This window comes from Rhincodon typus, chromosome 9, assembly GCF_021869965.1.
Source record: "Rhincodon typus isolate 14 chromosome 9, sRhiTyp1.1, whole genome shotgun sequence".
Lineage (NCBI taxonomy): Eukaryota > Metazoa > Chordata > Chondrichthyes > Orectolobiformes > Rhincodontidae > Rhincodon > Rhincodon typus.
In genome coordinates this window covers 24351455-24365466 of record NC_063340.1, presented here as the reverse complement: position 1 = coordinate 24365466, position 14012 = coordinate 24351455, and the positions used below count along the sequence as shown (strand labels likewise).

At 41.5% G+C, this 14012-nt stretch overlaps 1 protein-coding gene across 1 annotated transcript in view; it reads right to left on the bottom strand.

The window, feature by feature from the left end:
- Nucleotides 1–4617: 4617 nt before the first annotated feature.
- Nucleotides 4618–14012, bottom strand: part of LOC125483987 (cation-independent mannose-6-phosphate receptor-like) — a 19365-nt gene continuing 9970 nt past the window's right edge. Inside the window, exons 2-6 of the mRNA XM_048600949.1 lie at nucleotides 7899–8048; nucleotides 7446–7607; nucleotides 6065–6266; nucleotides 4980–5132; nucleotides 4618–4856 (exon numbers count right to left, since the gene is read on the bottom strand). Coding sequence (XP_048456906.1) covers nucleotides 4618–4856; nucleotides 4980–5132; nucleotides 6065–6266; nucleotides 7446–7607; nucleotides 7899–8048 — 906 coding nt within the window. The remainder of the gene's footprint in view (nucleotides 4857–4979; nucleotides 5133–6064; nucleotides 6267–7445; nucleotides 7608–7898; nucleotides 8049–14012) is intronic.

Below are 14012 nucleotides of genomic sequence, written 5' to 3'. Positions count from 1 at the left end.
CTCGCAATTATCTCGACTATACATCCTCACATCCTGCTTCCTTAAAAAAGGACACCATCCCATTCTCCCAGTTTCTCTGTCACATTTGTTCTGATCATGTCAGCTTCCACAGGGGGACTCAGACATCCATTTTTTCATCAACCAAGGATTCCCCACTACCACGGTCAACTGGACCCTTCGCCATACTTGATTCGTCTTCCACACTTCTGCCCTCACCTTTTCCCTTCCCTCTCACAACAACGATAGGGTCCCCCCAGTCATCACTTGCTAACCCACCAGCCTCCACATCCAAAGGCTTGTGGACCACCATTTCCATCGCCTCCAATGGAATGCCAGAAACACATTTCCCCCTCCCTTGTCAGCATTCCGTAGGGACTGTCTGTCCAGGATACTCTGGTACGTTCCTCCATTTCTAACATCTGCTCATACACCTGTCATTGCATGGGAAGGTGCGTGGAAGTAACACCTCTCGTTTACTTCATCCCTCCTCACTATCCAAGGCCACAGATACACTTTACTGGTGAAGTAGCAATTTACTTTACTTCATTCAGTCTAGTCTACTATATTTGCTGTTCACAATGTGGTCTCCACTACACTGGGGAGATGAAAGGCAGACGGGGTGACCGCTTTGCAGAACACCTATATTCTGTCCTCAAAAACGACCCTGAGCTTCCAGTGACCTGCCACTTCAGCACCGAGTTCCCACGTCAACTGCAGGCCTGCTGCAGTGCGCCAGCCAGCCTCAGTGCAAGCTTGCAAAACGTTTCATTTTTCGATTTCAGGCCCTGCAGTCTCTAAGACTCCACAGAGTTCAGTAACTTTAAAGCCTGATTCTGTCCTTATGTTTTTCACGCACCCCACACCAGGTCCTGTTATGACACTGGTTGCTATCAGCACAGTCATCCATTCTCACCTATTTCTGGGCCTATTACATTATACGGATCGCATTCAGTACAGCTCATCCATTCTCTCCTACTTTAGCTCTGATGATCACATTCACTTCTTCTGTCCTGGCCCGCTATCAATAGTCTCCTTGGTTACCTGGCCGTTTCATATTTCTCTCTCTGGGCTCCAATTTCACCTATTCACTAACCTCTCCCCGCCACAATGACTTCAGTATAAATACCACATTTTCCTAGCGGCTAGGAGTTCTCTTGAAGAGTCACTGGACTAGAAATACTAACTCTGCTCTCTTCCCAGTTTTTAAGAGGTGATTGGCAAAAGAATCAAAGCTGACATGAGAAACTTTTTATCCAGCGTGTAGTTAGGATTAGGGTAGGGAATGGAGACATATTCAATCATAGTTTTCAAAAAAAATTTGATGAGTGCTTGCAGGGCTATAGGCAAGGAGTAGGGGTATTAGCAGCTCATGGAAAGCTGCATTTGATGGGCCAAATAACCACCTATGTTGTAACAATCCAAAGCTCTACAATTTCATAAAAACATTTTGGTAAAATGTGTAGTAAAAGCAATTCTGGGATGAAACTTATAAACACTATATTGCAAAAGACAAAAAACAATACCACAGTCACTTAACTACATCAGTCTTGTTTGGTATGCACTGGATTACCAACAGCAGCACCAAAACAGAGGTTGTTGACTTGCTTGCCGAGCTAGCTTGTTTTTGTTCAGACGTTTCACCACCACGCTAGGTAACATCCTCCGTGAGGCCTCCGATGAAGCGATGTTGTTCTGCTCCGCTTGGTATTTATACTGTCTGGTCTATTATGGGCAGTAGTATCATTTCCGGTTTTGTTCTGTATGGTTTTGTATGTGGGGTCCAATTCTATATGCTTGTGGACTGCATTATGGGTTGAGAATCATGCCTCTAGGAATTCCCATGTATGTCTATGTTTGACTTGGGCTACTGTGGTTACCTTATCCCAATTAAGCTGATGGCCTTCATTGTCTGAGTGTACCGATATTAAGGAGAGTTCATCGTGCCATTTTGCTGCTAGCTGATGTTCGTGTATTCTGATGGTTAGTTCCCATCCAGCCTGTCCGATGTAATGTTTGTGGCAGTGGTTGCACGGTATTTTGTAAACTACGTTGGTTCTGCACGTTGTGGGAATGAGGTCTTTAATCCTTGTAAGTGTTTGTCATAGAGCGGCTGTGGGCTTGTGTGCTACCATGATTCCTAGTGGTTGTAGGAGTCTCACTGGCAGTTCCGATATGTTCTTGATGTAGGGCAGTGTGGCCAGTATGTTAGGGCGTACTGTGTCCGCTTGTTGTTGTTTAATTAATGGGCACCTGCAGATGAAATTGCAGGGATATCTGTTCCAGCGATGATTTTGTATAGGTGCTCGAGTAGCTCTGGCATCTTGCAGCGAACGGTGGCCCGTTCAAATAGTGTAATAATACAGCTTTGTTTGTAGACGTTGGGGTGGCTGCCATGGAAGTTGAAGATTTGGTCAGTGTGGGCTGCTTTCCTGTATGCTGAGGTTTGGAACTCCCTGTTGGTCATATGCTCAACTCTGATGTCCAGAAACGGAAGCTTTTTGTTCTTTTCTTCTCCTCTTGTGAATTTAATCCCATAAATATGTTGATGAGATGGTGGGTCTCTTCTAGTTTGCTGCATTCAATAATGACAAAATGTGTCGTCCACATACTAGATCCACAGTTTAGGTTGAATGCGGAGAAGTGTAGTGTATTCTAGTCTCTGCATGACTGCTTCTGCAGTGAGTCTTGAGATGGGCGACCCCATGGGTATGCCATTGATCTGTTTGTATACTTGACCCATAATGGTTCTCAATCCATAATGCATTCGACAAACATAAAATTGGACTCCATACACAAACCCATACAGAACAAAACCAGAAATGACACTACTCACCATAATGGACCAGACAGTATAAATTCCAAATGGAGAAAACATCGCTTCATTGGAGGTCTCACTGATGTTACCTAGCGTGGTGGCAAAACATCTGAATGAAAACAAGCCAGCTTGGCGAGCAAGTCAACAACCTCACCCACAACCCAAGCTACAAATCTTTGCTAAAACCTTAAACCAATCAGCATTTGAGATTATTATACAACAGGCATTTAAAAAAAAGTTTCTGCAAAGCAGCAAAATTCACAACTGTATCGCAAAAATTCAGGTATTATTGAAGTACAATCTAGGTGGAGTGTGTTCAGGAAAAAAGAAATAGTCGAACAGTCGTATACTACGTTAGGCTAGAAATATTTAAAAGGTAGGTTGAAAGCCCAAAAATACCTCAGACATTACACGGAACCAAATTATTTAATCCACTCTGAGTGTAGTTTGCACAAAACCAACATAGGCCAAGTGTAAAATAACTGAGCAAAAACACTACAAATTACCCCACTGTCTTTTATATCCTCCTTCACCATGGTACAGTGGCTAGCACTGCTGTCTCAAAGCGCCAAACAGCTAGGTTTGATTCCAGCCTCAGGCGACCGTGCATGGAATTTGCACATTCTCCCCGTATCTACGTGGGTTTCCTCTGGGTCCCCCTTCCATAGTCCAAAGATGTGCAGGTTAGATGGGCAATTAGTGCGGCCATAGTGTCAGGGGATGTGCAGGCTAGGTGGATTAGCCATGGGAAATGTAAGGTTACAGTGATAGGTAGGGGGTGGAGGATGCTCTTCAGGGAGTCAGTGTGGACTTGTTGAGCCAAATGGCCTGTTTCCACACTGTGAAGATTCTATGATTCTATGACCACCTACTTATGTCATTCTTCAAAAGCAACAGTCCTTTTATTGGCTGGATTCTCTAATATTACTGAGCATTGGAGTTCTTCAGTGGCACATTCTATGGTTCTGGGATCACCCTCCTAGTATTCCAAAAGATAGGACTTTACAAAGAGTTTGGATTTCGGGTGGGGGGGGGGGGGGAAGGAATCAGGAATGAGGGGAATAAAGCAAGTTATTGTAATAAATATATGGACTCTAACATTTCAACAGCTTGTGATATCCCAACGCTCACTTGACAAAAACGATCATGTACTACCAATGTCTTAACAGGGTCAGGAAAGCGCTGTACGTTGAAATTCACTTATAAAATAACCAACCTCATCTTTTTGCTCAAGTCTACAAATCACAGAAATTTTATAAATTAGCATTTGCACTGCTAAAACATGTCAACCAAACAGGTTCCTTTCTTTAAAATTAGTCTTCCTCTTAAATCAACTTTCCACAAAAGGGTTCATTTCTTACTGGAGTACTGTTTCACAGGTACAAAGCATCATGCTTGTTTTATTATTAATCAAGCATCCAAGATGGTAGTGAGCAATATTAGCCAAATGTATTTTCTGGCACAACAATCACTGCAAAGTTGGACTGCGCCAAAGTTCAACTGACATTTTGTGTATATGCAAGCCCAATAAGGGGTGAATCCATATTTCATATCCTTTCTTTTTTTGAACCCATGGGTCATCAAACCAATGCAGCTCCACCTTTTGACCCTTAGAGATTTGATAACAGTACAAGCTGGAAATCCAAACCTAGAACCTTCCTGTATGACTCAGCTAGTCAGTCATCAGGTAGTTTCCATAGTTCAGTATGAATTTAAATATTATCTACTCGATAAATTTTAACATTGCAATTATAATGCAAGCACTGTATAAAAACAGTACCAACCTCTAGTAAAACCATAACTTACGTATCACCATTAGATGTAAACTTCCATGATCCGGTAAGGGAAGAAAGCATTCTCAAATCATAGGTCTTATGCCTGTGAATTATCTTGCATTCCATCTTTTTGGGTGGACAAACTACGCTTGTCTTCCATTCAAACGTTGTTGAGCAACCAAGGATCTCACTCAGCACTTTAGGGCTTCCATTTTCAGCCATTTCATCACATCTGAAGATGATTGTGGATCTCCGAGTTGCCGTTGCTGATACCAATGAATAATAAAAAAAAAAGTTAAATAACAAACTGCAAGGAATTAACTATTTAAGTAGCAGTCATTTTAATCATTCACTACTTGTATACAAAAACATTGGTGATTGTTACATACCACTACTACAGAAGCCCCATGCTTTGTCCCTGTCATAGTCATCGGTTGTTGCACACCACAGAAATCCATCTGTTCTCCCATCAGTTGTACACTCACTGTAGGAGTTCCCTAAAAACTTAAAAGGGAATCTGCAAAACTCTCCTCTTTCAGTTACTGTCAAAGACAAAGACATTGAGGAAAAGGATTAAGTAACTTCCAACAAGTGAGATTTAGTCTAAGCTAGTTTGTATAATGCAATTTCTTTCACTGTTGCTTAAATAAAAAAATAGGTGAACTCCTATCATGCTCTGTTATCTTCTGTAGATCTTCTGTTCTTTCTTGCTGTCACTTTTTGGGCTACCAGTACTCATCCAGGTGGTCAGCTTTATACATGAGCGGAAACAATGACCATGTCCATCCATTCAATTATAGACAGCATAATAATATCCATTCAGTTCATAGATGCTTTCGAAATTCACAAAAGGCACTTTCAGCAGGACCCAGGCCAAATTTATTTTATTTCTTCAGCTCAGGGCAATGAAGCAAATTGCAGCTTCCTATAATTCTATCCTGATTAAAGGTCAGCTAACTCAGAACACAGGTGGCATGGTGGCTCAGTGTTTAGCACTGCTGCCTCACATGAACCAGGGACCCCGGCTCAATACCAGCCTTCGGAAACTATGTGGAGTTTGGACATTCTCCGCATGTCCGCATGGATTTCTTACCAATGCTCCAATTGCCTCCCACCAGTCCAAAAATGCGCAGGTTAGGTGGATTAGCCATGCTAAATTGCTGTCCAGGGTTGCGCAAGCTAGGTGGATTAGCCACTGGAAATGCAGGGTTACAGGGATAGGGTAGGGGGTGGGTCTGAGTGGGATGCTCTTTGGTGGGTCACTGTGGACTCAATGGGCCAAATGGCCTGCTTCCACACTGTAGGAATTCTAATGATTCCTCAAGAAACCCACAGCCTACTGCTGCTTCTCAGGGTGGTCTTTACTAATTAAGGATTCAAACCAAAACAAAACTGCACAACTTGACATTTACTTGTAGGTAATGTATTTTGTACACAAGAGGCTTAGCAACCAAACTAAATTAATGTCTCTTACCTTTTGGGCACAAGTCACTACTCCTGTAATGCAGGATCAAGGCTCGATCCTGGTGTTTGTATTCCAGGGTCATTGCTTTTGGATTGCCAAATGATGCTGTTTCATTGCCAGAAACCAAGCAGACAGCACTGTTTTTACAGTCAGGTACACCTGTTACTGCTGCACATATATTAAGGTAATATGTCCTTCCTTCAAAACTGACCTGAAGGGTCAAGCATAGTGTCAATAAGTTCTATTATTACGGCAAATTATGCGACTATTCTGCATTGAAGATTTTTTATATGTAAATGCTTCCTGTATGTTAAAAATCTGAAATCATACTGTTTTCCAATAGCGACTTGTTAATTAAATACTTAATTAGAAGAACTGAACAAAAACCTCAGGAGACTGAGAGGAAGCAAGATAAGGAGTAAAAGCAATAGCAAAGTTTCTACAGTCATTTCCAAAAGGGAAAGGGTAAGTAGGTGTTGACTTTCTTGAAAAAGAGAATAGAGAGTTAATACAGAAATGGCATATGTAATGAATAGATATTTTGCTTCTCTTCACTATAGAGAATAGCAAAAACATTGTAGTAATAACTACAATCAGGAGGTGGGAGACAAGAGTAACTTGGTGAAATTACAATCCCTATGGAAGTGGTACTAAGCAAGCTGCTAGAGCTTTAAGCTCACAAGTCCTCAGGTCATGAACTTCATCCTACGGTCTAATCTTCTCTACTATCAATACTTTGGTGTTAATATTACCAAATTTGCTAGATTTTGGAAAGGTTTCATTAGACGGGGAATCAGCAAATATAATCTCTCTGTTCAAGAAAGGGGGAAAGCAGAAAACAGGATTTTATAGGTCAGTTAACTCAATGTCTAAAAAGGGGTAAAAAAAAAGACATTATAGCCTGTAATTTAAAAGCAACTCCAGGTAATTAGGAAGAGTCAACATGGTATTGTGAAATGGAAATTACGTTTAACCAAGTTATTGGGATTCTTTGAAGGAGTAATGTGTTTTGGATAAAAGAAGCCTACTGATGTACTATATTTAGATTTCCAGAAGGCATTTGACAATCTTCCACAAAATATTATTGCACAAAGTAGGAGTTGTCCCAGCTTTATAATACAGGCATATCAACTGTTGCACACAATTTTTTAAACAATACACATAACTCAATCCCCAATCATCCTGCTCTTGTATATTTTACCATTCAGTGGTTCATTTCACATTGCTACTTACTAAACTTCATTTGTGATCCACCTGGCCTCTACTTATCCACATCCTTTGTCTTCTTAGTTCTTTCACTCATTTTTGTGTTGTTTGTAAATGTCAATATGTCTCCTACACTCAAGCTCCAGTTTATTACTCATTAGTTTCCTATAATTAATGTGCTTACCTGGTTTCTCCTTCCTGTTAAAACAGACAGATTGAAAGTGTGATGTAACTGTTGATCAGATAGCGAACAGCCAGATGTAATCACTGAATCCAGACAGACTAGTGGAGTTGCCCATTCAAACACAAAGCTACATTCTGATTTTCTCATCATCTTTGGTCTTCCCTGAACAGAAGAAATCATCACAGAATGAATCAGCATTTCAGCACATGAAATTTCATGTCACATTTCTAAATTATCACAACATATAATATTAGATAATGGTATAGATATACAAAGGCAGAAAACAACAAGAAAAGCTAAGCTTTGTATGCGAAACAACTATCTCATTCATTTACATAAAGCTAGTACGCATTAGTCATTATTCAAAAGAACAAGACTTCTACTGTTACCCACTTGATTTTGATTAATATTAGACTTTATACTGATTACACAAGAGTCAAGCGAGTTTCTTACCAAGTCTACACCCTTGACACAATGAAATACTATGAGGGAGTCATAAGTCAACTTAGGATTGGTTTGGCAGGTAGTATTGGTCCTGAAAGAAATGTAGACTTCCTGAGTTGCTGAATTAATCTGTGGAGGTGCAGAAGCATAACCAATTGCCTGCAAAAGAAGAGCAAGTTACTGAAACTGAAATATTAGCATTAGTTATATTATGCATTGTTTACTTTAGCTGCAATGCTTTGGTCTGAATCATACTTTTAATGATTCAGCGATGTGAGCACATTGTAAGACTATGGCTAAGTATACATCTGAAAGTTTGAAAATATTGCAAGGAAGATGAAATCATTCAACATCCAAGTGAACAATCTTTATTCCCCGTTGAAGCAGCTAAAGGCATTCCTCTTCTATACAAACATATCCCTCAACAACTTGCATTTATGTAGATTTAACAAAACAACAGAGGGCACTGCATTGGAACAAAAACTTTGATACTGAGCTACAGATGTGCTACAATAGGTGGCTGACAGCTTGGAAGAGGAGTTAGGTCTTAAACATTTTGAAGGAAGTAAGAGATACATGGATAGGAGGGGGTTAGGAAAGGAATTTTAGAGCTAAATGCTGAAGGTGAAGGCACATCTGTCATCTGTGGAGTGATGACCAACTGGGAATATCCAGACTAACTGGAGGACCCAGATACAAGGATGATAGTGCTGGAAGTGGTTGCAGAGTCAGGGCAGAGCAAGGTCCTGCTGCACAGAGAGGGGGACAAAGCACACAGTAGTACTTGGAGATCCAATAGTCAGTGGCACACAAAGGCACTTCTATGGCCACAAGAGACACTCCAGGATGCTATGTTGTCTCCCAGGTGTCAGGATGATAGGTGTCTGAGTGTATAGAGGGCATCCTGAAATGGGATGGTAAATGGTCAGAAGTCAGAATGTCATTTGTGCCAAGATGGACAGTTAGGAAGAGCGATAAGTTTCTGCAATGACAACTCAGGGAGTTAGGTAGTAAACTAAAATGCAGGACCTCTCAGGTAGTAATCTCAGGATTACTCCTTGTGCCATGTGCTACTGAGGCTAGGAACAGAGGCATGATACAGTTGAACATGTGGTCAAAAAGATGGTATGGGGGGAGGGGAGGCTTCGGATATGTGGATCACCGGGATGTCTTCCAGGGAAGGTGGGACCTGTACAAGGGGCACAGGTTGCACCTAAACTGGAAGGGCACCAATATCCCGGCAGGGAGGTTTGATAGTGCCACTCAGGAGGGTTTAGACTAGTGTGGCAGTGGGGGAACTGGACCAGTAAGTCACTAAGTACCAAAGACTGAGGAAGAGCTTGAGACGAAGGCAAATATAGCTAAGAGAAAGGGTGGTCAGGGAGAAGTTGCCGAGCTCAGCAGAATTGGAGGCTTGGATTGTATTTGTTTCAATGCAAGTAGTTTTACAGGTAAAATGGATGAACTTAGAGCCTGGATTAATGCATGCAATTATGTTGTTGGTATGACAGAGACATGGTTGGAAGAGGCACAGGATGACAGCTTAACATTTGGGATATTGATGTTTTAGATGAAACAGAGGAGGCAGCAAAAGAGGTGTGAGAGTTGCATTACTAATTAGGGAGCATATCACAGCTGTGTTGAGGGAGGACACCTAAGAGAGATCTTGCACCAAGGCATTATGGGTAGAATTCAGGTTTAGGAGGGTGCAATCACAATGCTGGGATTGTATTACAGAGCTCCCAGCTGTCAGCGGGGAATAGAGGAGGAGAGTCTGGAAAGATTTAAAATAACAGGGTTGTTATGGTGGGCAATTTTAACTTGCCCCATATTGACTGGGGCTCCTTTAGTGCCAGGGTTTGGATGGCAAATCAATTTGTTAGTTGCCCAGGAGGGTTTTTAATCAAACAGTATCTGGATAGCCCAACAAGTGAGGGGGCTATACTGGACCTGGTATTGGGAAATGAGCTTGGCCAGGTGATCAAAACTTCAGTGGGGGAGCATATTGGGAATAGTGACCGTAATTCCCCACATTTTCAGATACTTATTGATAAATACAAAAGTTGGCCTCAGATGAAGGTGATTAATTGGGAGAAAGCCAACTGTAACCAAATTAGGCAAGAACTGGAGAATGTCAACTGGGAGCAGCTGTTTTTGGGTAAATCCACATCTGACATGTGGGAGTCTTTTAAAGACCAGTGAATAGATCGCAGGACAGGCATGTTCCTGTGAAAAATGAAGGAGAGGAATGGCAGGATTCAGGAACCTTGGATTGACACGGGAAATTATCAGCTTAGTCAAAAAAACCATACCAAAGGTTTAGACGACTAAAAAAAGTCCGTGAAGAATATACAGAAAGTAGGAATGAGCTCAAATGGGGAGTTAAGAGGACTAAAAAAGGGCCATGAAATGTCCTTGGCCAGCAGGATTAAGGAAAATCCCAAGGCATTTTATACATATAGTAAGATCAAGTGGGTAGCTAGGGAAAGAGTAGGCCCACTTATGGATAAAAAGGAGGGAGATTATGTGTGAAGCCAGAGGAAATGGGCGAGATCCTTAATGAATATTTTACATCAGTTTTCTCCAAAGTACAGGACATGAGGAATGCTGAGGTTATGGAAAGATGTGTGTATCCTCTGGAGCAGAACAACATAGTGAAGGAGGAAGCATTGGGTGTCTTAAAATGCATTAAGGTAGACAAGCCACCAGGGCCAGATGGGATCTATCCCAGGATACTGTGGGAAGCAAGGGAGGAGATAGCTGGGTACTTAACAGATATCTTTGCATCCTCTTTGGTCTCAGGCAAGGTTCCAGAGGACTGGAGAAAGGCCAAATGTTCCTTTGTTAAAAGGAGGGAAAGAGATAATCCAGGTAATTACAGGCCAGTAAGCCTGACGTCAGTGGTAGGAAAGCTATTAGAGAAGATGCTGAGAGACAGGATTTATTCACATTTGGAACCAAATGGTCTTATTAGTGATAGGCAGCATGGATTTGTGCAGGGAAAGGTCATGTCTCACCAACTTGATTGACTTTGAGATGGTAACAAGAATGATTGATAAGGGAAGGGCAGTGGATATTGTCTACATGGACTTTAAGGCATTTTATAAGGTATCTCATTGCAGTCTGGTACAAAAGGAAGTCTCACGGGATTTGGGGTGTGCTGGCTAAATGAATACAAACTTGGCTTGGTCACAGAAGACAGTAATGATGGAAGGATACTTTTTGGAATAGAGATCAATAACTCATGGTGTTCCACAGGGATCAGAGCTGGGACCTTTGCTGTTTGCAATATACATATTTAAATGATCTGGAAGAAAATGTAGTAAGTTTGTGGATTATATCAAAATTGGCAGAGTTGCAGATATTGAGGAGGACTGTCAAAGGATACAGTGAGATTATAGACAGATTGTCAACTTGGGCAGAGAAATGGCAGATTGCGTTTAATCTGGACAAAAAAGTGAGGTGTTGCATTTTGGAAGAACAAATTCAGATGCGAATTATACTATAAATGGCAGAACTTTTAGGAGCACCTAAATAGAGGTATCTGGGAGAACACAGCCACAGATCCCCGAAAGTGGCAACACAGGTGGATTAGATGGTCAATGAGGCATACAGCACACTTGCCTTCATTGACTAGGGCATCGAATATAAAAGTTGATTCGTTATGTTACAGTTGTATAAAACTTTAGTTAGGCCACATTTGGAATAGTGTGCATAGTTCTGGTGGTCAGACTTTAAGGAGCACGCTGATGCTTTGGAGAGGGTGAAGAGAAGGTTTAGCAGGATGTTGCCCAGTCTGGAAGATTTTACAGTTAAGAGGAGAGATTGGATAAACTCATTGTTTTCACTGGAAAGATGGAGGCTGAGGGCTGACCTGATGGAGGAATTAGGAGGTGAAAATATGGTGGATAGTCAGAGGCTTTTCGCCCAGGGTGGAAAGGTCAACTACAAGAGGGCACAGGCTCAAGGTGAGAGGGGAAAGTTTAGGGGAGAAGTGTAGGGAAAATTTTTCCTCAGAGGGTGGCGAGTGCCTGGAATGCACTGCAATGGAGGCAGTGGAAGCAGACATGTTAGCAACGTTTTAAGGCATAGCTTGATGGACACATGAACAGGAGGGATAGAAACCATGTATGGGCAATAAATAGTGAGTCTAAATAAGGACTTGGAACCAGCACAGGTTTGGTGTGCTGAAGAGCCTGTTCCTGTGCTGCATTGTATTGTAAGGAAGGTTGAAAATAAGGGCAAAAATTAAAAAACAAAAAATCAAGACAATGCTGGACCTGGAGTCAAAATTGATAAGTGAGCACAAGGGTGAGAAGCAAACTGAAACTGATCCAAGTTAACAGAAGGGCAAAGTTTTAGATGAGCTTAAGTTTTTGGAAACTGGGAAGTTAACCTGAAAAGCACTGGAGCCTATCAGTAACAAAGATATGATTGAGGTTTGTTGTAACAGGCAAGTTGAGGCAGGAACAGAGAGGAGCAAAGTTACTGGGGGGAATGGTTGGAAATTCAACCGAGTGTCAAATAAAACACTAAGGTAATGAATAGTCTGGTTCAGCTTTAAATAATGGCTAGGAATATGGATGAAGTTGATGGCTAAGGATCAGTGTGAGACAGAACAGTCTTCCCAATACACTTTTGCAAACAGCATGCTCCCTATTATCTAATCTCGGCATGCGACACTGTCCGAAGTTGTCTTGCGGATGAGATTTTAATCAGAATAAACTAGTGCTTCAGATGCATGTTAAGATCTTATGGTACAAAGTGAAAAAACAAGGATTCTCTTGGCTACTGACTAACAGCTCTACCTCAAAACGTAGAATGTTACTGTCCGAGGGGCCTTGCTGTACATAAAATGATTGACTTGACTCTCTAGAAAACACGAAGCATTTTGGGTCATCTCAAAACTGATCATGGCTTTACATAAATAAAAGTCAATTTTTTCAACCTATTTCCTTCAGTTCTTTTATTCACATGAAAATAGTTGGAAGTTGTTGAACACAGTTTAATGACCTTATAACAAAATTAGATGCATGCAAGTTTAGTAAGCACAGTATATCTTCGTCCGGAACTTGAAAGAACTAGCTTCTCATATTTGAATGATATTCAGTGACTAGCATCAACTATAGGGTCGTGATCTAGAGAAAAGAACTATCCACACTAGTCAAAAAACTAATCCCATTTTCCAGCACTTGGCCCGTAACCAAGTATGTCTTGGCATTGCAGGTGCACATTTATATATTTCAAATGTTGGGGTTTTCTGCCTTAACGAGGCTCGCAGGCAGGAAGTTCCAGATTCCCACCACCTTCATCCCCATCTCTACACCTTCTCCCACATTCCTTAAATCTATTCCCCTGGTCACTGATCTCTCCGTCAGAGGGTAAAGTTAATTTTGTCTTACCTATCTATGTCTCAATTTTATACATCTCAATCATATCCCCTCTCAATTTCTTCTACTCTAAGGAAAAAAGTATAATGTCTCTCATCATAATTAAAACTCTAGCCTGAACAACATCCTGGTAAAATCACTTCTGCACCCTCTCCAGTGTTATCACATCCCTCCTAAAATTTGGAATCCAGAACTCTATAAACACAATGCTCTAGCTGTGGTCTAACCAGTTCTAGCATAACCTCCCTGCTCTTAAACCCCATGCCTCAAGTTAATAAAGGCAGGTATACCATAAGCCTTAAGCATTTATCACCTGTCCTCAAATTAAAGGACCCATGCACGTGCATACCAAAGGTCCTTCTGCTCCTGTGCTTCCTAGGTTCCTACCGTTCATCACGTATTCCCTTGTCAAGAGCATCATTTCACATTTATCTGGACTGAATTCCATTTGCCACTGATCAGCCCATCTACATCCTCCTGTAATCTAAGGTTATCTTCCTCACTATTTACTACCATGCCAAATTTTGCATCATCTGCAAGCTTACTGATCAACCCTACTACATTCAAGTCTAATTCACTTATATAAAGCACAACCAGCAACATTCCCAACATGGACTCCTGCAGAGCCCCAATGGACACAGAATTCCAATCAGACAAACATCCCTCAATCAGAAATGGGGGAGGGGAAGGGGGTTCTGAAATAAATACGGAGAGAGGGGGAGGCGGAGGCGGA